This window comes from Anomaloglossus baeobatrachus, chromosome 4 (assembly GCF_048569485.1).
Source record: "Anomaloglossus baeobatrachus isolate aAnoBae1 chromosome 4, aAnoBae1.hap1, whole genome shotgun sequence".
Lineage (NCBI taxonomy): Eukaryota > Metazoa > Chordata > Amphibia > Anura > Aromobatidae > Anomaloglossus > Anomaloglossus baeobatrachus.
Window position 1 is genome coordinate 637,768,195 of NC_134356.1, and position 21,017 is coordinate 637,789,211.

General features: G+C 55.1%; 1 protein-coding gene across 1 annotated transcript in view; it reads right to left on the bottom strand.

Moving 5' to 3' along the window:
* Positions 1 to 21,017, bottom strand: part of PIWIL2 (piwi like RNA-mediated gene silencing 2) — a 376,860-nt gene that overhangs the window by 326,451 nt on the left and 29,392 nt on the right. The window contains exon 5 of the mRNA XM_075346446.1: positions 20,663 to 20,815. Within this exon, the coding sequence (XP_075202561.1) occupies positions 20,663 to 20,815 (153 nt within the window). The remainder of the gene's footprint in view (positions 1 to 20,662; positions 20,816 to 21,017) is intronic.

Consider the following 21,017-nt stretch of genomic DNA (forward strand, 5'->3'; position numbering starts at 1 on the left):
TGTAGGACCGCCACCACTGCTGCCATGACCTTGGTGAAGACCCGTGGGGCTGTCGCCAGGCCGAAAGGCAGTGCCACGAACTGAAGGTGTTCGTCCCCAATGGCGAAACGCAGGAAGCGTTGATGCTCTGGTGCAATCGGCACATGGAGATAAGCATCCCTGATGTCGATTGATGCTAGGAAGTCTCCTTGGGACATCGAGGCGATGACAGAGCGGAGAGATTCCATCCGGAACCGTCTGGTTCTCACGTGTCTGTTGAGCAGTTTGAGGTCCAGAACGGGACGGAATGATCCGTCCTTTTTTGGCACCACGAACAAGTTGGAGTAAAAACCGCGACCACGTTCTTGAAGGGGAACGGGGATCACAACTCCTTCTGCCTTAAGAGTGTTCACCGCCTGAAAAAGTGCATCGGCTCGCTCGGGGGGCGGAGATGTTCTGAAGAAACGAGTCGGGGGACGAGAACTGAGCTCTATCCTGTAACCGTGAGACAGAATGTCTCTCACCCATCGGTCTTGGACATGTGGCCACCAGGCGTCGCAAAAGCGGGAGAGCCTGCCACCGACCGAGGATGCGGTTTGGGGAGGCCGAAAGTCATGAGGAGGCCGCCTTGGAGGCGGTTCCTCCGGCGGTCTTCGTAGGACGTGACTTAGACCGCCATGCAGAAGAGTTCCTCTGGCCCTTCTCTGACCTGTTGGACGTGGAGGAATGGGACCTGGCTGAGGGCCGAAAGGACCGAAACCTCGGTTGTATTTTTCGTTGCTGAGGTCTGTTTGGTTTGGACTGGGGTAAGGACGAGTCCTTTCCCTTGGATTGTTTAATAATTTCGTCCAATTGCTCGCCAAACAAACGGTCGCCAGAAAATGGCAAACCGGTTAAGAACTTCTTGGAAGCAGAGTCGGCCTTCCATTCGCGTAGCCACATGGCCCTGCGGACTGCCACCGAATTGGCGGATGCTACCGCTGTACGGCTCGCAGAGTCCAGGACGGCGTTCATGGCGTAGGACGAAAAGGCCGACGCCTGAGAAGTCAAAGACACAACTTGCGGAGCAGAGGTACGTGTGACCGCATTAATCTCAGACAGACAAGCTGAGATAGCTTGGAGTGCCCACACGGCTGCAAAGGCCGGAGCAAAAGACGCGCCTATGGCTTCATAGATGGATTTCATCAGGAGCTCTATTTGCCTGTCAGTGGCATCCTTGAGCGATGAACCATCTGCCACTGATACTACGGATCTAGCCGCCAGTCTAGAGACTGGAGGATCCACCTTGGGACACTGAGCCCAACCCTTAACTACGTCAGGGGGGAAGGGGTAACGTGTGTCATTAAGGCGCTTAGTAAAGCGCTTGTCCGGAAATGCTCTGTGCTTCTGGACAGCATCTCTGAAGTTAGAGTGATCGAAAAACGCACTCCGTGTACGTTTGGGAAACCTAAACTGGTGCTTCTCCTGCTGCGAAGTCGACTCCTCTATAGGTGGAGTTGGGGGAGAAAGATCTAGCACCTGGTTGATGGACGCTATAAGGTCATTTACTATGGCGTCCCCTTCAGGTGTATCTAGATTGAGAGCAACGTCAGGATCAGAGCCCTGAGCTGCGACCTCCGCTTCATCCTCCAGAGAGTCCTCATGCTGAGACCCCGAACAGCGTGATGAAGTCGGGGAAGGTTCCCAGCGAGCCCGCTTAGCCGGTCTGGGACTGCGGTCCGTGTCGGAGTCCTCACCGTGGGACCTAGGTGTCACCCCAGGAGCACTTTGCTGCGCCGACCGAGAGGGGCCTGGGGGCGATGAACTCACAGTGCCCTGGGCCTGTGTTACCGATCTGGACTGCAAGGCTTCTAGTATCTTAGCAGACCATTTGTCCATAGACTGAGCCATGGACTGTGAAAGCGACTCAGAGAGTTTCTCAGCCAAAACTGCAAACTCTGTCCCTGCCACCTGGACAGTGGAAGCCGGCGGTTCTACCTGAGCCGAGGGTCCCACCAGTGCCCGAGGCTCCGGCTGAGTGAGTGCCACAGGGGCCGAGCATTGCACACAGTGAGGGTAGGTGGAACCTGCAGGTAACATAGCCGCACAAGAGGTACAGGTTGCAAAATAAGCCTGTGCCTTGGCACCCTTGCTCTTTGCGGACGACATGCTGTTGTCTCCTCTGAGAGTGATCAGTGAGGGTATATAGCCAAAAGCAAAATAATGCGGCCGAACAGTGAAACTGTATACTATATATTATAATATATATATATATATATATATATATATATATTATATATATATATATACACACACACACTTCGGCACCTAGGGGGGCCAGCACCTGGTAACCGGTGTGGCTTACCGACCGCCCACAGCGGTTGTGTGTCCACCAGATTCCCCGCCTGGGCCACCCAGAGCTGCAGAGCTCGTTCTGAAATCCTCCACCGGCAGAAGTGATTGTAACAATGGCTGCCAGAGTTCTCAGGGGAGGAGGGAGCCGTGGGCGGTGACTAATAAAGTGCGGGAATCTGGTGCCCCACAGTGTTCAGTGAGGGGGGAGGAGAACACCTAAGTATGCTCCAGCCCTCACTGCCGACGTCCAGTCGACCGTCCCGCCCTTACCCCTGACTGGCAGGCCCGGGGGCGGGAGTTATGGTACTAGGCCGCAGAAGCCGGGGACTAAATTTAATAACGCGGCCGACGAACAGGCGCGGTGGGCGCGGTAGTCCCGGTCGTCACAGAAAAAACAGCAGCCGCTGCAGCGTCTGTAACACAGGCGCTCCTGCGCCGTCCCCAAGGGGACACAGAGTACCTTTTAGATGCAGGGCCTGTCCCTGATGATACCCAGTCTCCTGTCCGTCAGATTCCCCCAGGGGCTGCGGAGGGAGCCCGGTCCTAGTGAAAGGTGACCGGTTAGGATCCCACTTCTCCCAGAGCCTCTAAGGGATGGGGAAGGAAAACGGCATGTGGCTCCAGCCTTTGTACCCGCAATGGGTACCTCAACCTTGACAGCACCGCCGACTTAGTGGGGTGAGAAGGGAGCATGCCGGGGGCCCCATGGGGGCCCTCTTTTCTTCCATCCGATACAATCAGTAGCTGCTGCTGACTAAAATGTGGAGCTTGCGTGAATGTGTGCCTCCTTCAACACAAAGCATAAAACTGATGGGCCCGTGATGCACGGGAGGGTGTATAGGCAGAGGGGAGGGGTTACACTTTTTAAAGTGTAATACTTTGTGTGGCCTCCGGAGGCAGAAGCTATACACCCAATTGTCTGGGTCTCCCAATGGAGCAACAAAGAAATTCTCTTTTTCTTCATCGTTCCTTATGGGAGACCCAGACCATGGGACATCTCAAAGCAGTCCATGGGTGGGAAATAAACAGAAAACTGAAAAGTAGGCAAAACCTAACTTCACAAATGGGCGACAGCCGCCTGAAGGATGCGTCTGCCCAAGCTCGCATCTGCCGAAGCATGAGCATGCACTTGGTAGTGCTTCGAAAAGGTGTGCAGACTAGACCAAGTGGCAGCCTGACAGACCTGCTGAGCCGTAGCCTGGTGCCTGAAAGCCCAAGAGGCACCGACAGCTCTGGTCGAGTGCGCCTTAATCCCCGGCGGGGGAGGCACCTGAGAACATTGGTAGGCATCGGATATGGCCGACCTAATCCAACGAGCTGGGGTCGGTTTAGAAGCCGAGAGACCCTTGCGCTGACCTGCGGTCAGCACAAAAAGGAGGATTTTTGTGTACTCACCGTAAAATCTCTTTCTCTGAGTCTTCATTGGGGGACACAGGACCATGGGTTATGCTGCTGTCACTAGGAGGCTGACACTAAGTAAACAGAAAAAGTTAGCTCCTCCCCAGCAGTATAACCCCTGAGCCGGAGGCGGGCTCAATCAGTTTAGTGCACAAGCAGTAGGAGGAGAACCAAACAATCCTGGATAAAACAAGGTAAAAACTATGACCATTAGTCGTGTGACCAGTGGCATGGGAATATGGCCACTGGGGTAACCGGCAGGTAATATATAACAAAAAACACAAGCAGGGTGGGTGCTGTGTCCCCCAATGAAGACTCAGAGAAAGAGATTTTACGGTGAGTACACAAAAATCCTCCTTTCTCTATCGTTTCATTGGGGGACACAGGACCATGGGACGTCCAAAAGCAGTCCCTGGGTGGGAAGAGAACCATCACCAGAGATAGGAAGGATCCGCTTCCCCCTGTCGGGCTTGACCCAGACCTACAAGCACCTACCTTGATACAGGTGTGCGACTGCCGCCCGCAAACCTTACGCCAAGACTGGGCTCTGCCGAAGCTTGGGTGTGACCCTGGTAAAAACTAGTAAAGGTATGCCGACTAGATCAGGTGGCGACCCAGGGGACCTGGTCAGTCGACGTCTGAAGTCCATCCATCCAAGGGGTACCCCTTGCTCGGTAGACCGCGGCGGAAGTCCGTCCTTCGTGCGATAGCCTAACCATATGGAGGAATGGATCCATGTGAAATTCTGGCCCTTGGCGCCGGCATGCGCCTCTTGGGAACGGGTAGAAGGATGGACTGACTGTCGGTGTAACCGAAAAGTGGTGTCCTGCAGACCTAAAAGACTGAGGGCTCGTACCAGCTCTGGAACGAACTAGGCCCCCATTTTGGCTGAGAGAGGAGACTAGAACCGAACACCGAAACCTAAACTCCTCTTCTGGAAGGAACAGCAAGCTGCCTTGGACAGAACGAAGGGTTCTGGCCGGAGCCTCCCCTTGTCCTGCTAGAGGAGCCGGAAAAGGGGTGAAAAGAAGGGAATTTTGTTACTTACCGTAAATTCCTTTTCTTCTAGCTCCTATTGGGAGACCCAGACGATTGGGGTGTATAGCTACTGCCTCCAGAGGCCACACAAAGCATTACACTAAAAAGTGTAAGGCCCCTCCCCTTCTGGCTATACACCCCCAGTGGGATCACTGGCTCACCAGTTTTAGTGCAAAAGCAAGAAGGAGGAAAGCCAATAACTTGGTTAAACAAATTCACTCCGAGTAACATCGGAGAACTGAAAAACCGTTCAACATGAACAACATGTGTACCCGAAAAAACCCAAAAATCCCGAAGGACAACAGGGCGGGTGCTGGGTCTCCCAATAGGAGCTAGAAGAAAAGGAATTTACGGTAAGTAACAAAATTCCCTTCTTCTTCGTCGCTCCATTGGGAGACCCAGACGATTGGGACGTCCAAAAGCTGTCCCTGGGTGGGTAAAGAAATACCTTATGTTAGAGCTGCGAAGACAGCCCTCCCCTACGGGGAGGCAACTGCCGCCTGCAGGACTCTTCTACCTAGGCTGGCGTCCGCCGAAGCATAGGTATGCACCTGATAATGTTTGGTGAAGGTGTGCAGACTCGACCAGGTAGCCGCCTGGCACACCTGTTGAGCCGTAGCCTGGTGTCGCAATGCCCAGGACGCACCCACGGCTCTGGTAGAATGGGCCTTCAGCCCTGATGGAACCGGAAGCCCAGCAGAACGGTAGGCTTCAAGAATTGGTTCTTTGATCCATCGAGCCAGGGTGGCTTTGGAAGCCTGCGACCCTTTGCGCTTACCAGCGACAAGGACAAAGAGTGCATCCGAGCGGCGCAGGGGCGCCGTGCGGGAAATGTAGATTCTGAGTGCTCTCACCAGATCTAACAAATGTAAATTCTTCTCATACCGATGAACTGCATGAGGACAAAAAGAAGGCAAAGAGATATCCTGATTAAGATGAAAAGAGGATACCACCTTCGGGAGAAACTCCTGAATGGGGCGCAGCACTACCTTGTCCTGGTGGAAGACCAGGAAAGGAGCCTTGGATGACAGCGCTGCTAGCTCAGACACTCTCCGAAGAGATGTGATCGCTACCAGAAAAGCCACTTTCTGTGATAGTCTAGAAAGTGAAAACCTCCCTCAGAGGCTCGAAGGGCGTCTTCTGGAGGGCAACTAGTACCCTGTTCAGATCCCATGGATCTAACGGCCGCTTGTACGGGGGTACAATATGACAAACCCCCTGCAGGAACGTGCGCACCTTAGGAAGTCGTGCTAGACGCTTTTGAAAAAAGACGGATAGCGCCGAGACTTGCCCTTTAAGGGAGCCGAGCGACAAACCTTTTTCTAACCCAGATTGCAGGAAAGAAAGAAAGGTAGGCAATGCAAAAGGCCAGGGAGACACTCCCTGAGCAGAGCACCAGGATAAGAATATCCTCCACGTTCTGTGGTAGATCTTAGCGGACGTGGGCTTCCTAGCCTGTCTCATGGTGGCAACGACCCCTTGGGATAATCCTGAAGACCCTAGGATCCAGGACTCAATGGCCACACAGTCAGGTTCAGGGCCGCAGAATTCCGATGGAAAAACGGCCCTTGGGACAGTAAGTCTGGTCGGTCTGGTAGTGCCGACGGTTGGCCGACCGTGAGATGCCACAGATCCGGATACCACGCCCTCCTTGGCCAGTCTGGGGCGACGAGTATGACGCGGCTGCAGTCGGATCTGATCTTGCGTAGCACTCTGGGCAAGAGTGCCAGAGGTGGAAACACATAAGGGAGCCGGAACTGCGACCAATCTTGCACTAAGGCGTCTGCCGCCAGAGTTCTGTGATCGCGAGACCGTGCTATGAAGGTTGGGACCTTGTTGTTGTGCCTGGACGCCATTAGGTCGACGTCCGGCCTTCCCCAGCGGCTACAGATTTCCTGAAACACGTCCGGGTGAAGGGACCATTCCCCTGCGTCCATGCCCTGGCGGCTGAGGAAGTCTGCTTCCCAGTTTTCTACGCCGGGGATGTGAACTGCGGATACGGTGGAGGCCGTGGCTTCCACCCACGTCAGAATCCGCCGGACTTCCTGGAAGGCTTGCCGACTGCGTGTCCCTCCTTGGTGATTGATGTATGCCACCGCTGTGGAGTTGTCCGACTGAATTCGGATCTGCTTTCCTTCCAGCCACTGCTGGAAGGCTAGTAGGGCAAGATACACTGCTCTGATTTCCAGAACATGGATCTGAAGGGTGGACTCCTGCTGAGTCCACGTACCCTGAGCCCTGTGGAGGAGAAAAACTGCTCCCCACCCTGACAGACTCGCGTCTGTCGTGACTACCGCCCAAGACGGTGGTAGGAAGGATCTTCCCTGTGATAATGAGGTGGGAAGAAGCCACCATTGCAGAGAGTCCTTCTGTGAAAAGGATACTTTCCTGTTCAGGGATGTTGACTTCCCGTCCCATTGGCGGAGAATGTCCCAATAAGAGGACGCAGATGAAACTGCGCAAACGGAACCGCCTCCATTGCCGCCACCATCTTCCCGAGGAAGTGCATGAGGCTTCTTAAGGAGTGCGACTGACCTTGACGGAGAGTCTGCACCCCAGTCTGTAGTGACCGCTGCTTGTCCAGCGGAAGCTTCACTAGCGCTGAGAGGGTATGAAACTCCATGCCAAGATACGTTAGTGATTGGGTCGGTGACAGGTTTGACTTTGAGAAGTCGATGATCCACCCGAACGTCTGGAGAGTCTCCAGCGCAACATTCAGGCTGAGTTGGCATGCCTCTTGAGAGGGTGCCTTGCAAGTAGATCGTCCAAGTAAGGGATCACAGAGTGTCCCTGTGAGTGCAAGACTGCTACCACTGCCGCCATGACCTTGGTGAACACCCGTGGGGTTGTCGCCAGACCGAATGGCAGAGCTACGAACTGAAGATGGTCGTCTCCCATCACGAAACGTGGAAAACATTGGTGCTCTGTAGCAATCGGCACATGGAGATAAGCATCTTTGATGTCTATTGATGCTAGGAAATATCCTTGAGACATTGAGGCAATGACGGAGCGGAGGGTTTCATCCGGAACCGCCTGGCCTCCACGTGCTTGTTGAGCAGTTTTAGGTCCAGAACGGAACGGAAAGAGCCATCCTTTTTTGGCACCACAACCAGATTGGAAGAAAACCGTGTCTTGTTCCTGAAGAGGAACAGGGACTACCACTCCTTCTGCGTGCAGAAGAGCATCGGCTCGGTGGGGAGGTGGGGACGTTCTGAAGAATCGAGTCGGAGGACGAGAACAGAACTCTGTCCTGTGCACGTGGGCACAATGTCCCTCACCCACCGGTCTGTGACCTGTGGCAGCTAAATGTCGCCAAAGGCGAGCGAGTCTGCCATCAACCGCGGATGCGGAGAGATGAGAGAGCTGAGAGTCCTGAGGAGACCGCCTTGGTAGCGGTTCCTCCGGCTGCCTTCCTTGGGCGTGATTGAGCCCGGCCGGAAACTGAGCCCCTCTGAGGCTTTTCAGCTCTTTTGGACGAGGACAATTGGGACCTGCCCGAGCTTGGGAAGGACCGAAACCTCGACTGTCCTTCCAGGACAGCATTAATAGGGTAAGTCGCAATGCAGACATTGCGAGGTTACGGACGCCCCTGCGGCACAAATGTACATATGCTCAAGACCAGCTGTGCAAGAACAGCTGAAAAGCTTAGGGTGCCCATACGGCTGTAAATGCCGGAGCAACCGACACGCCGATAGCCTCATAGACAGATTTCAACCAGAGTCCATCTGTCTGGCATCTTTAAGTGAAGTCCCATCTCCACTGCAACTATAGCTCTAGCCGCAAGCCTGGAGATTGGAGGATCCACCTTTGGACCCTGGGTCCCGCGCTTGACCACGTCAGGGGGAAAAGGATAACGTGTATCCTTAATACGTTTGGAGAAAACGCTTATCTGGTAAGCGTGGTGTTCCTGGACTGCTTTTCTGAAGTCAGCGTGGCCAGAAAAATACTCAATATACGTTTGAGCTACTGAAATGGGACTTCTCCTGCTGTGAAGCTGACTCCTCCGCTGGGGGAGCTGAGGGAGAAAGATCCAACATTCCATTGATGGACGCTATAGGATCATTCCTTATGGCGTCACCATCCGGTGTATCCGGATTGAGAGCGTTGTCAGGATCAAAGTCCTGATGAGCTACGTCTGCCTCATCATACAGAGAGCCTCCTGGGACCCCTCCCGGAGCACCGATTTTATTCCCAATGAGGGTGGCCAGGGAGCAATGATCCAGATTGCCCATGGCCTGTCCGGACTGCAAGTCTCTATCCCATTGCAACTCCTTGGACAGGGTTGACAGGTGGTTCCTTTGGCCACGTCTAGTAGAGACCCCGGCTGACCAAGTGCTCCAGGGGAGCATTGCACACAATGGGGTTCAGTGCCGTGGAACAGTATCACATGCAGTAACAACAGCATCGAAAGCCTGTGTTGTTTATATGCTGCTGCCGACTAGCCATCTAGGACATAGAGCCAAGAATGGCGACCGTACAATGCAATGTATAGCATACAAGCATAAAGTACAATGAACACTGCAGCACATGCAATACAAGCAGCATAGAAAGCCTGTGCCTTGGCACCCCTGCTTTTCTGCTGCTGTAGACTAGCCATCTAGGGGAATATAGCCCAGAATATCGACCATACAGTGCAATGTATAGCATACAAGCATAAGTACAATGAACACTGCAACCCCTGCAATACAAGCAGCATAGAAAAAACCTGTGCCTCAGCACCCCTGCTTTTCTGCTGCTGTAGTCTAGTCATTCTAGGCGAAAATAGCCCAGACTAGCGACCGTACAGTGCAGTGTATAGCATTCAAGCATAAATACACATGAACACTTCAGTACATGCAATACAAGCAGCATAGAAAGCCTGTGCCTTAGCACCCCTGCTTTCCTGCTGCTGATGTGTCGCCATCTAAGAGGGCATATAGCCAAAAATAGCGACCTATGCAGTGTAAGCATAAAAATACAAATGGACAACTGCGGTATTTAGTGGGGTCAGCACTTCATGTGCCGCTTACCGCCCGCCTATAAGCGGGTGTGTGGTCGCCCTAGTCCTGTGCCTGGTTGCCCAGAGTCCGATGTCTCAGCTCGGACTGCAGGAATGGCTGCCGGCGTCCTTCTCCAGCTCGTGTGAGTAGGGGCGGGCCGTGGGCGTGCCCCCAAGTCAGAGCGGGAAACCGGCGTCCCACAGTGTCCAGTGAGAGGGCTGGAGCATGTAAATAAGGCTCCAGCCCTCGGCGCTGCTGATTGTACAGCGTCTCTCCCCTACCCTGATTGACAGGGTGGGGGCGGGAACGAAGCGGAGCTAGGCCGCAAAAGCCGGGGACTGGATTTATAAGCGCCGCCGCCGTAAAAGCGCGGTCGGCGCTAAGTCCCCGGCGCACTACAAGTCCCAGCCGCGCCGCCGCTCCCGGAGCGTCCGGCGCGGTAGTTCCCCATACATAAAGTCACTCAGCTAGGCTGCAGTGACTGTAACCCTTTACTGTCCCCGGCGCACTAGCACACCCAGCAAGTCTGGAGTGTGCTGTGGCTGTGTGTACGGGGACACAGAGTACCTGAATGGTGCAGGGCCATGTCCCTGAACGGTACCCAGCTCCGTATCCAGCAGGTTCAATGGGTCTGTGGATGGAGCCCGGCCTCAGGGCTTTGGGGCCGGTAAGATCCCACTTCCTCAGAGCCCCTCAGGGGGATGTGGAAGGAAAGCAGCATGTGGGCTCCAGCCGTACCAGCAATAGGTACCTCAACCTTACAAACCACCAGCGGGGTGAGAAGGGAGCATGCTGGGGGCCCTATATGGGCCCTCTTTTCTTCCATCCGATATAGTCAGCAGCTACTGCTGACTAAACAGTGGAGCTATGCGTGGATGTCTGACCTCCTTCGCACAAAGCAGAAAACTGGTGAGCCAGTGATCCCACTGGGGGTGTATAGCCAGAAGGGGAGGGGCCTTACACTTTTTAGTGTAATGCTTTGTGTGGCCTCCGGAGGCAGTAGCTATACACCCCAATCGTCTGGGTCTCCCAATGGAGCGACGAAGAAAACGACAAGAGGGCTGTCCGCCCTGATGCCGTCTGTAACCAAAAGACGGCCACAAGGAGCCCACCTATCAAAACAGGTGGGAGCAGGGAAAAAGAGTACCTTGAAGCGAAACCATCACTGGATTAAGGTCCCACGTTTCTAGTGACCGAAGATACCGCCGAGCCAGATGGACGCTTCTCTGAGTGAAGGCCGTGATCGAAGGACGGGAAGTGAGAGGACTCCGAAACCCGAACAAATCGAGCAGCCACCTGGTCGATAGAGGGACACGCGAGAGGGCCGCATCCAGATCTGACTGGAAGAATGCCAGCAAGAAGGAGGGGAGGGAGAGAGGAGAAGGGAAGATGTGCTCCTCATACCACCGGGGGAGCTCTGTACGAGTGGAAAGAAATCCTCGAGGGAACTGGACTCCCGGCCCTCATCATTGTCTGCAATCTTCTTGACAACAGACCTGACCGAGCCAGAACCCGGAATCCACTGGTGAGCCCGTTGGACTTGGGACTTCTGAGTCCTGGTAGAAGAGAGGGGCCCCGACACGGATGAACTGGGCGGTCTGGAAGGAGTCACGGGGCATCTGCGAGGAGTTGAGTAAGTTATGTGAACTATGCTCGCCTGGGCCACTCCAGAGCCTTCTTCTGCCTTGGTCCATTTTGAGAACCCTCGAGATCATGGGAAACCGCGGGAAGATGCACGAGAGCCTGAACAGGCTTCACGACCGGACGAGGGCATCGTCACCTAGTCCAGAGCAGGTGGCACCCACGATGCACCATTGACCTGAAAGTTGGATCGCAAGACCAATAGGACCACGACTGGAGATCTTCCTTCGCCGGAGAACTGGCTGGTGACTTCCCTGTTGAGGAGCCATTTGCCTAAGCGAGGCCCTTCTTGCCGAGAAAATCGGCCGTCCAAACGTCCACGCTATGTATGTGGAGCCGAGATTAGTGAGTGAAGAGACCTGTCCCAGAGCAAGATCTTCTAGGCTTCTTCCCTTGCCATGACACTCCCTGCGTCTCCCTGGAGGATGATGCACGTCACCGCTGTGGCATGGTCCGACTGGAACCTGAATGGGCCACCCCGACCCAGAGAAGAAATTGTAAACCGGGCTAACCGGAGGGGAGTAGGATACCCTAGCACGGGAGACTGGTGACGGTTGATAACATGCTCCAGAGGAGGAAAGGGGAGCTTCAAGGGACGTTGTGAAAACTGGTCCGCAAGGAGGGGATTGGCGGGTCCTCCACGAAGACGGAACCTTCCTGACTCCGTTCTTCAGTGTGGTCCGCGGGAGAGTCAAGGATGAATCTGGTAAGTGCACCGCCGCTATTCCCGCCACAGACTGTCGAGGGCTCGCATAGCAAAAACTGATGGAAAAACGGGCACGGATGGCAAAGGGTACGCGGGACTCTGTGCCAGGTAGAAAACTACTCCTGCGTGAGGAGTAGCTACCCGTGGACGGGCTTGAATACCGTGCCTAAGAGAGGATCTACCGGGTCGGGATCTGAGAGGACTCCCTCCGGTAGCTCAGCTACCTTAGTAGCGAAAAGTGATGATGACGGTCTAAACCTCAAAACGCGGGCCCTTGAAGGGAGAACTCTGGTCCTCTAGGTCGTTTCTGGGCGGAGTGAACCTAGCAGCCCTGTAGAGTAGTATGCGCAGGGACAGTGATCCCTGCAAGCGCTCTTAAAAAACTGGAACGGTCCACTGTCACGCGAGGCGGAGGGACTGTTGGAGGGATATTGGCGCCCTGACGGGTGCGGCGTGAACGGACTGGGACCTAGCGGTGGGGGGACGATCCTGATGCGTCTGGCCGATGCCGGAAGAGATGTACTCTTCCCTTACGTAGCCTAGGGGAGAGATGTACTCTACCCTAACGTATCCTAGGGGAGCAACTGGCCCCGCCCATCTCCGAAGGGGCGTTGACGTACAGTCGGAAGGGAAGTCAGCGACTCCTTAGCTGTCGATTCCAGTTCCTAATCCTGAGTCAGAGGTCTCGACGGGTGTACACACTGATGCTAGAGGCTCAGGCCGAGCCGCAGTCAGACACCAGGTCTGTGAAGAGAGGGTACTCACGGAAGATGATAACCAGTCCAGGGTCGGCATAGGTGGAACGTGGTCCGCCGCGTAGGGTGTCCGCGGAGTCCCTGCGGAGCGTCACGTTAGGGACGAGAAGCCGGAAGGAACCCAGGCGGGTCGATTACAGGGTAGCGTGCCCCTTCCTTTCGGAGCCCCCTTCGAGAAGGGGTAATGACAAATAAAGGGACTTACCACTGGTAAACGACGTGTCCGGGAAATAACCATGTTCACGCAGTCAGCACGGCGAACTCTGGATGTCCCCTGTAAACCGAAGGGGCCCGCCACATTCGTCTCTTCAAGATGGCATGCCCCCTCTCTCCGGAGCCCTTTGGGGGAATGATAATGGCAATAACACAACTTACCGCTGGTAAACGCAGTGTCTGGGTGTTGTTCGTGATCAAACAGCGACTCCAGTGTAGCATGCCCATTCTGTCCGAAACCCCCTTGGAGAAAGGAATAATGATACTGACAAGACTTACCGCTGGTAAACGTCGTGTCTGGTTGTTGTCAGTGATCACGCGGTAACTCGGCGAACTCTGGATGTCCACTGATTACATCAAGGGTCCGCTCCAAATGTCTTAAAGGAGACCTGCGTGCACAGAGAGAAGAGGGCTGTCCGTAGCCTTACGGCTTGACTCACCATTTCTAGCAGGCTATTTGTCATGCGCCAAAAACATCCAGGTCCTGCTCGGAGTTCACCAGAGGTGGAACGCCTGGGCCATCACCCGAGAGGTCGAAAGGCTACCGAAGGAAAGGCAGTCTGGACCTGGGGATTAAGGTGAAACCTGGGGGGCCGCAGAAGATGAGACCTGGAGGGTCCGCTTCCGGCAGAGAAAAGGCCCCTGGTATGGGACTCACCTCCCCGAGGGGATTGCGCCAGTCCTGTGGATGATCCGACCGAGCGTCGGCCAGGGACGCAGCGCATGCGCACCAACCCGAGGAACGCCAGCGAGGGGATTTATGGCCAGAGCCAGGCGCTAACTATTCGGCAGGGGCGGGGAGCAGGGGCGTGCAGTGCCAGTGGCTGCGGTGGTTGTAAAAACCAATTGAGGGAAGCGTAGACCTGAGCTTACCGGTCCAAAAAACAAATATCTCAAGCTGAGACCTGTAAGAGTTAATAAACTTAATCTACATATATAGTAATAACTCAACCCATGATAAATAAAAAAAACCCACTATCGTTAAAAGATTGTGGCTATTTTGGGCCCATTTTTTCCCTGATAAGGGTTGCTGCAGCCTCAGCAATCCGCAGATCAGGAGTCTGCCCTGATCCCTTTTTTTTATTTTATTTAAAATGGACGCTGAGGGGGCTGGAGGCGGACCCAAGAGAGCGGGAAAAACTATCCACCACCCCCCTAGTGATGCCTGGAGCAGAGCGGAGGGCGGAGACAGAGAGGCCGGCGGCCAATAGCGCTGCGCGGGAGGCGGGCCTGGGACGCCGAAGACAGGGCCGAAGCCGGGGACTAAATTTTGAAGCTGCCGCCGCGGGCAGAGGCAGCGCCGGCGGACCTACCCACGAAGCGGCGGCGGCGCAGTAGCGATGCGGATCCCCCCGACCTCGGATGTCGGCAGGGAGCTCCGCGGACGTGGCCGGGGTGCCAGGCGGCTAGGCCCAGACCGGGGACTAAATTTGGAAGCTGCCGCCGCGGGCAGAGGCAGCGCCGGCGGACCCACTCACGAAGCGGCGGCGGCGCAGCGGCGATGCGGATCCACCCGACCTCGGATGTCGGCAGGGAGCTCCGCGGACGTGGCCGGGGTGCCAGGCGACTAGGCCCAGACCGGGGCCTAAATTTTAGCAGCCGCCCGAGGTGTCTGCATGTGTCCGGATGGGGACGTGGGGGCGCCCGGTGAGGTCTGGACCGGGGCCTAAAGATTGCATCCGCCCGGGAGAAGGTAGGAGAGGGTGTCCTACCTGATCGGCGGCGTCGCATCTGCTAGTGTGCAGGCGTGGAGCTCTGCACCTGTGTCCGTGTGCTCCGCACACCGGAGGACTGGCTGCGGGCAGCAGGAGAAGAATGAGGCAGGCAGGCAGGGAGGTGGACGCTGGTGGGGGGAGGGAGCCCCTCTGTAGTGTAGCAGCGCTGCGGGCCCCATCAAACAGTCCAGACTCGCTGCGAGGTCCAGTCCCTGCTGTATGCCCCTTGCACCCTTTGGGGTGATACCGCAGGGTGAATAGGGGGTGCTCAGGAAAGTTCAGCCCCGCGTGCCAACCCGGGAGTGGTACCGTGGAATTGGACGGGGGAGAGGGCCCGACGACTCAAGCCTCTGCGACCCAGGGGAGTGGTACCCACACGGGCTGCGAGAGCTGAGGTAGAGAAACGACACCTGCAGAAAAAGAGAATTACCACAGATGAGAGCGACGAGCGTCGCCGAGAGAAAAATGAAAAAATATACGCAAAAAATCAAGTGGCTGAAGGGGGCCCAGTCGGCCCACATCAGCCTCCTACGACACTAAGCAAAAAACTGATTGAGCCCGCCTCCGGCTCAGGGGTTATACTGCTGGGGAGGAGCTAACTTTTTCTGTTTACTTAGTGTCAGCCTCCTAGTGACAGCAGCATAACCCATGGTCCTGTGTCCCCCAATGAAACGATAGAGAAAGAGAGGTGCACCGCCTAAGAGCAGCGGTGCGAGACACATAGATCCGGAGCGCCCGCACCAAATCTAAAGTATGCAACGCTTTCTCAAAGCGATGAACAGGGGCCGGACAAAGGGAAGGCAATGAAATGTCCTGGTTAAGGTGGGAAGAAGACACCACCTTAGGGAGAAAGTCCGGAGTCGGACGGAGAACCACCTTGTCTTGGTGAAAAACCAAAAAGGGTGACTCTGAAGAGAGCGCAGCCAAATCAGAGACTCTCTTGAGAGAAGTTATGGCCACCAGGAAGACCACTTTCTGTGAAAGTCGAAACAAAGAAACCTCCCTAAGAGGCTCAAAGGGGGGGTTTCTGTAAGGCCGTGAGGACCAGATTAAGGTCCCAGGGATCCAGAGGCCGCCGGTAAGGCGGAATGATGTGAGATGCACCCTGCATGAAGGGGCGCACCTGGGCCAGTCGGGCGATACGCCGCTGGAACAACACTGACAGAGCCGAGACCTGTCCCTTGAGGGAATTGAGAGATAGTCCTAGCTGCAGACCGGACTGTAGAAAGGACAGGATGGTCGGCAAGGAAAACGGCCAAGGAGCATGGCCGGAAGAGCGACACCAGGACAGGAAAATTCTCCAAGTCCTGTGGTAAATCCTGGCCGAGGAAGACTTCCGAGCCTGCGTCATAGTGGAGATGACCTCGGAAGGAATGCCTGAAGCCGTCAGGATCCAGGACTCAAGAGCCACGCCGTCAATCTGAGAGCCGCAGAATTCTGGCGGAAAAACGGCACCTCTACGGACAGACGGAGCAGGTCTGGGTACCAAGCTCGCCTGGGCCAGTCCGGAGCAATGAGGATGACCCGACGGCCCTCCATTCTGATCTTGCGCAGGACTCTGGGCAAGAGAGCTAGAAAGGGAAACAAGTAGGTCAGACGGAACTGGGACCAATCCTGAACCAGCGCGTCCGCCGCCAAGGCCTGAGGATCGTGGGAGCGAGCCACGTAAACCGGGACCTTGTTGTTGAGCCGGGATGCCATTAGATCCACTTCCGGAGTACCCCACTTGCGGCAGATCGACCGGAACACTGCCGGATGCAGGGCCCACTCGCCGCTGTCCACGGTTTGACGGCTGAGATAATCTGCCTCCCAGTTTTCTACGCCTGGGATGTGGACTGCGGATATGGTGGACTTGGAGTCCTCCGTCCACTGAAGGATACGTTGAACTTCCAACATTGCTAGGCGGCTGCGAGTCCCGCCCTGGTGATTGATGTAGGCAACTGCTGTCGCGTTGTCTGACTGGACTCGAATGCGCTTGCCCGCCAACAGGTGGTGAAAGGCTACGAGAGCTAGGAGCACAGCTCTGATTTCCAGCACATTGATCGAGAGGGCTGATTCGGACGGAGTCCAAGTGCCCTGTGCTCGGTGGTGGAGAAACACTGCTCCCCAGCCGGATAGACTGGCATCCGTGGTGAGAATCACCCAGGACGGGGCCAGAAAGGAGCGTCCCTGGGACAGAGAGAGGGGCCGAAGCCACCACTGAAGATAGCTCCTGGTCTGTGGCGACAGAGCCACTAGCCTGTGCAAGGAAGAGGTCCGCTTGTCCCAACAGCGGAGAATGTCCAGCTGCAGGGGACGCAGATGGAACTGGGCAAAGGGAACCGCTTCCATTGACGCCACCATCTGACCCAGCACCTGCATGAGGTGCCTGATGGAATGACGGCGGGGCTTCAACAGAGAGCGCACCGCCAGATGAAGGGACTGCTGTTTGACTAAGGGCAGTTTCACAAGTGCCGGCAGAGTCTCGAATTGCATCCCTAGGTACGTAAGTTCCTGGGTCGGGGTCAGAGTGGACTTGGGCAGATTGACAAGCCACCCGAATTGAACAAGCGTGGCGAGAGAGAGCGAGACACTCCGCCGACAGTCTGCACTGGATGAAGCCTTGACTAGAAGGTCGTCCAGGTAAGGAATCACTGCCAACCCCTGGAGGTGCAGAACCGCAACCATTGCTGCCATGACCTTGGTGAATACACGAGGGGCCGTGGCTAACCCGAAGGGGAGAGCCACGAATTGGAAATGTTCCTCTCCGATTGCAAAACGTAGCCAACGCTGGTGTGAAACTGCAATTGGCACATGCAGATAAGCATCTCTGATGTCGATGGATGCCAGGAAATCTCCTTGGGTCATTGAGGCAATGACTGATCGCAGAGACTCCATGCGAAAATGCCGCACCTGAACATGCTTGTTGAGAAGCTTGAGATCCAGGATGGGCCGGAAGGAACCGTCCTTTTTGGGGACTAGGAAGAGATTTGAGTAGAAACCTCTGAACCGTTCCCTGGCGGGAACCGGTACAATTACTCCGTTGGCCTGCAAGGATGCCACGGCCTGAGAGAAGGCGGCGGCCTTGGAGCAGGGGGGAGTTGACAGAAAAAAAATCTGTTTGGCGGGCTGGAAGAGAACTCTATCCTGTAGCCGTGGGAGATGATATCCCGCACCCACTGATCGGAGACGTGTTGAAACCACACGTCGCCAAAGTGGGAGAGCCTGCTACCGACCAAGGACGTTGCTGGCGCAGCCAGATAGTCAAGAGAAGGCTGCCTTAGTGGCAGCGGCTCCTCCGCTCTTCTGAGGACGCGGCTTCGTGCGCCAGCTAGGTTTTCGATCCTTGGCTGAGTTAGTGGACGAGGCTGAGGGCTTAGAGGATGACCAGTTAGAGGAACGAAAGGAACGAAACTTCGACTGGTTCCTGCCCTGGACAGGTTTCCTGGTTTTAGTCTGTGGCAAGGAAGTACTCTTCCCGCCAGTAGCTTCCTTAATAATTTCATCCAGTTGTTCACCGAACAGCCGGGACCCAGCAAAGGGGAGCCCAGCAAGGTACTTCTTGGAAGAAGCGTCTGCTTTCCACTCTCGAAGCCACAAGATCCTGCGTATCGCGAGGGAATTAGCGGAAGCCACCGCCGTGCGGTGAGAAGCCTCCAGAATGGCAGACATAGCATAGGATGAAAAGGCCGAAGCCTGGGAAGTTAAGGCAACCATTTCGGGCATAGAGTCACTGGTGAGGGAATGCATCTCTTGCAGAGAAGCAGAGACGGCCTTAAGAGCCCACACTGCTGCAAAGGACGGGGAGAACGAGGCCCCTGCCGCCTCATATACAGATTTGGCCAGAAGGTCAACCTGGCGGTCAGTAGGATCCTTAAGTGAGGTGCCACCGGCCACAGATACAACTGTCCGGGCTGAGATTCTAGACACCGAAGGATCTACCTTCGGTGAATGAGCCCACTCCTTGACCACCTCTGGTGGAAAGGGAAAACGGTCATCAGAACTACGCTTTGGGAAGCGTTTGTCAGGACAGGCCCTGGGCTTGGTCACAGTGGCCTGAAAACTGGAGTGGTTAAAAAACATACTCCTTGCTCTCTTAGGTGAGGTAAACTGGTGTTTTTCTACCAGAGAGGCTTGTTCCTTTGACACTGGTGGATTGAGGTCCAGTACGGAATTAATGGACGCAATCAAGTCACTAACATCCGCATCACCTTCAGATAGATCAATGGGGTACATAGAGGTAGCGTCCGAGCCCACAGTAAAGGCATCCTCCTCGCCCTGCCATTCAGCTCGTGAATCAGAGCCGTGGGACGAGGAAGGAGAAGAGTCCCTGCGTCTCCGTTTAGGAGGACGGGGTCCAGGAACAGATGAAAAATCCTCTGTGAGCTCTGCAGAGCGAGCCGGAGCAGCAGAGACGCCCTGAGAAGGGGGCTGATGCATGGTCAGCAGAGTCCGGGACAGCTGTCCCATGGAGTCGGCAAAGGACTGGGAGATAGCTTTAGAAAACGATGCTACCCAAGCCGGGGGTTCAGCCACCGGGGCTAGAGCAGCCGGAGGGACCCCTGGGGAGACTCCAGGCTGAGGCACCACCATGTTAGAGCAGGCATCACAATGTGGATATGTGCTCGGTTCAGGCAGTATGAGCTTACATGCAGTGCATATAGAGTAAAGCCTTGCAGCCTTGCTCCTAGTGTGAGACATGCTGCTGAGGTGGAGGCTCTGCAGTAAAGAACACACTCCTTCAGAATGACCCCCAGAGAGTGTATAAGAAGTCCACAACCAGAGGTTGTGGCTTACCAGACCGTTTTGTGTGCCCTCCGGATTCCACAGCTTGGACCCCCAGACAGATGCAGAGCTGCAGCAGCCAGCGCCGATCAGTGTGTGAACGCTGATAAAATGGCGCCGGAGTGAGGAGGGGGGGCGGGGTTTAGTCCAAGAGCGGGAACCGGAGGGCCAAGGAGAAATACAGGGGAGGGAAACATCTCCTCAGAGAGGAGTGTCCTCCCCTGTGCTGAACGGCCGGTGGGCGGTGCCGCACTGTCCCTCTGCATGACTGACATGCAGGGGCAGTGAAAACGAAACTAGGCCGCAGCCGAAGCCGGGGCCTAAATTTTCTCATGCGGCCGACGAGCAGGCACCCTCGGCGCGGTTCTCAGGAGAAAACCAGAGAACCGGCCGGAAATCACAGCACAGTGAAATAACACACTCTCCCCACAATAAATACACAAGGGACCCTTCAATAACGTCTCAATACTTAGCTTATGAGACGCAGGGCCAGGTCCCTGAGGGGTGAGCGCTCCGTCCGGCAGGGTCCTGAAAGGGCTGCGGATGGAGACCGGTCTCCTGCAAAGCAGAGAGAACCGTGCTGGCTCCCACTTCAAGCCAGAGCCCGAGGGATGGTGAAGGAGCGTGGCATGTAAGGCGCCAGCCTTGTAAATCAACCTTAACAGCACCGCCGACACAGTGGGGTGAGAAGGGACATGCCGGGAGTCCAGCTTGGACCCGCTTTTCTTCCAACTCTTTGAAATCAAAAAATCATATGAGAATGCATCTGTGTGTGACCTCCTGAACACAAAGCATTGAACTGGCTAGATGTGGTCATCCAGGGGGTGTATATGCTCGGAGGGAGGAGCTACACTTTTTAGTGTAGTACTTTGTGTCCTCCGGAGGCAGAAGCTATACACCCATGGTCTGGGTCTCCCATAAGGAACGATGAAGAAAACAGGACCGTTTTTTTGTGGACCGCATAGACAGGACGGTCGTGTGAATGTAGCCTAAGGAGCAGGACACTACAGATCAGCTCCTAAACAAATCAGCTGATCGGTTGAAGTACTGGATGTCGGACGCCCCCTGATTTGATATTGATGATCTATTTAGAGGATATCATGTAAACCCCTCTAAGATATTTTTGTTTTGATTTCTCACCTCCTTTCTTCAGGCTTTAATTCTGTTTCAGTAGGTGAGCCTCCTACTTTAGGAATGGTGCTGCTTGGGAGGGTGGACAGCTGTTGTCTACCTAGGACCCTACCAGGTGAGCTTGACATGGATTGTTCCCCAACCGCAGGGCTCATTGGAAATCTGCAAGAAGACAGAGAAAATCCAGCAATAATATTTATGTACTTCTGCTGAAAAGACAATAGCAATGATCAAAAATGTGTGATGGCTTCTACTGTGTAACAACTAATAGTAATGAATTTCCTCTAATGCAGACATGTTAAATAAGGAATTACATAAAGCAGCAACACATAGGAGATACCCTCCCGTTATATATCATTACAAA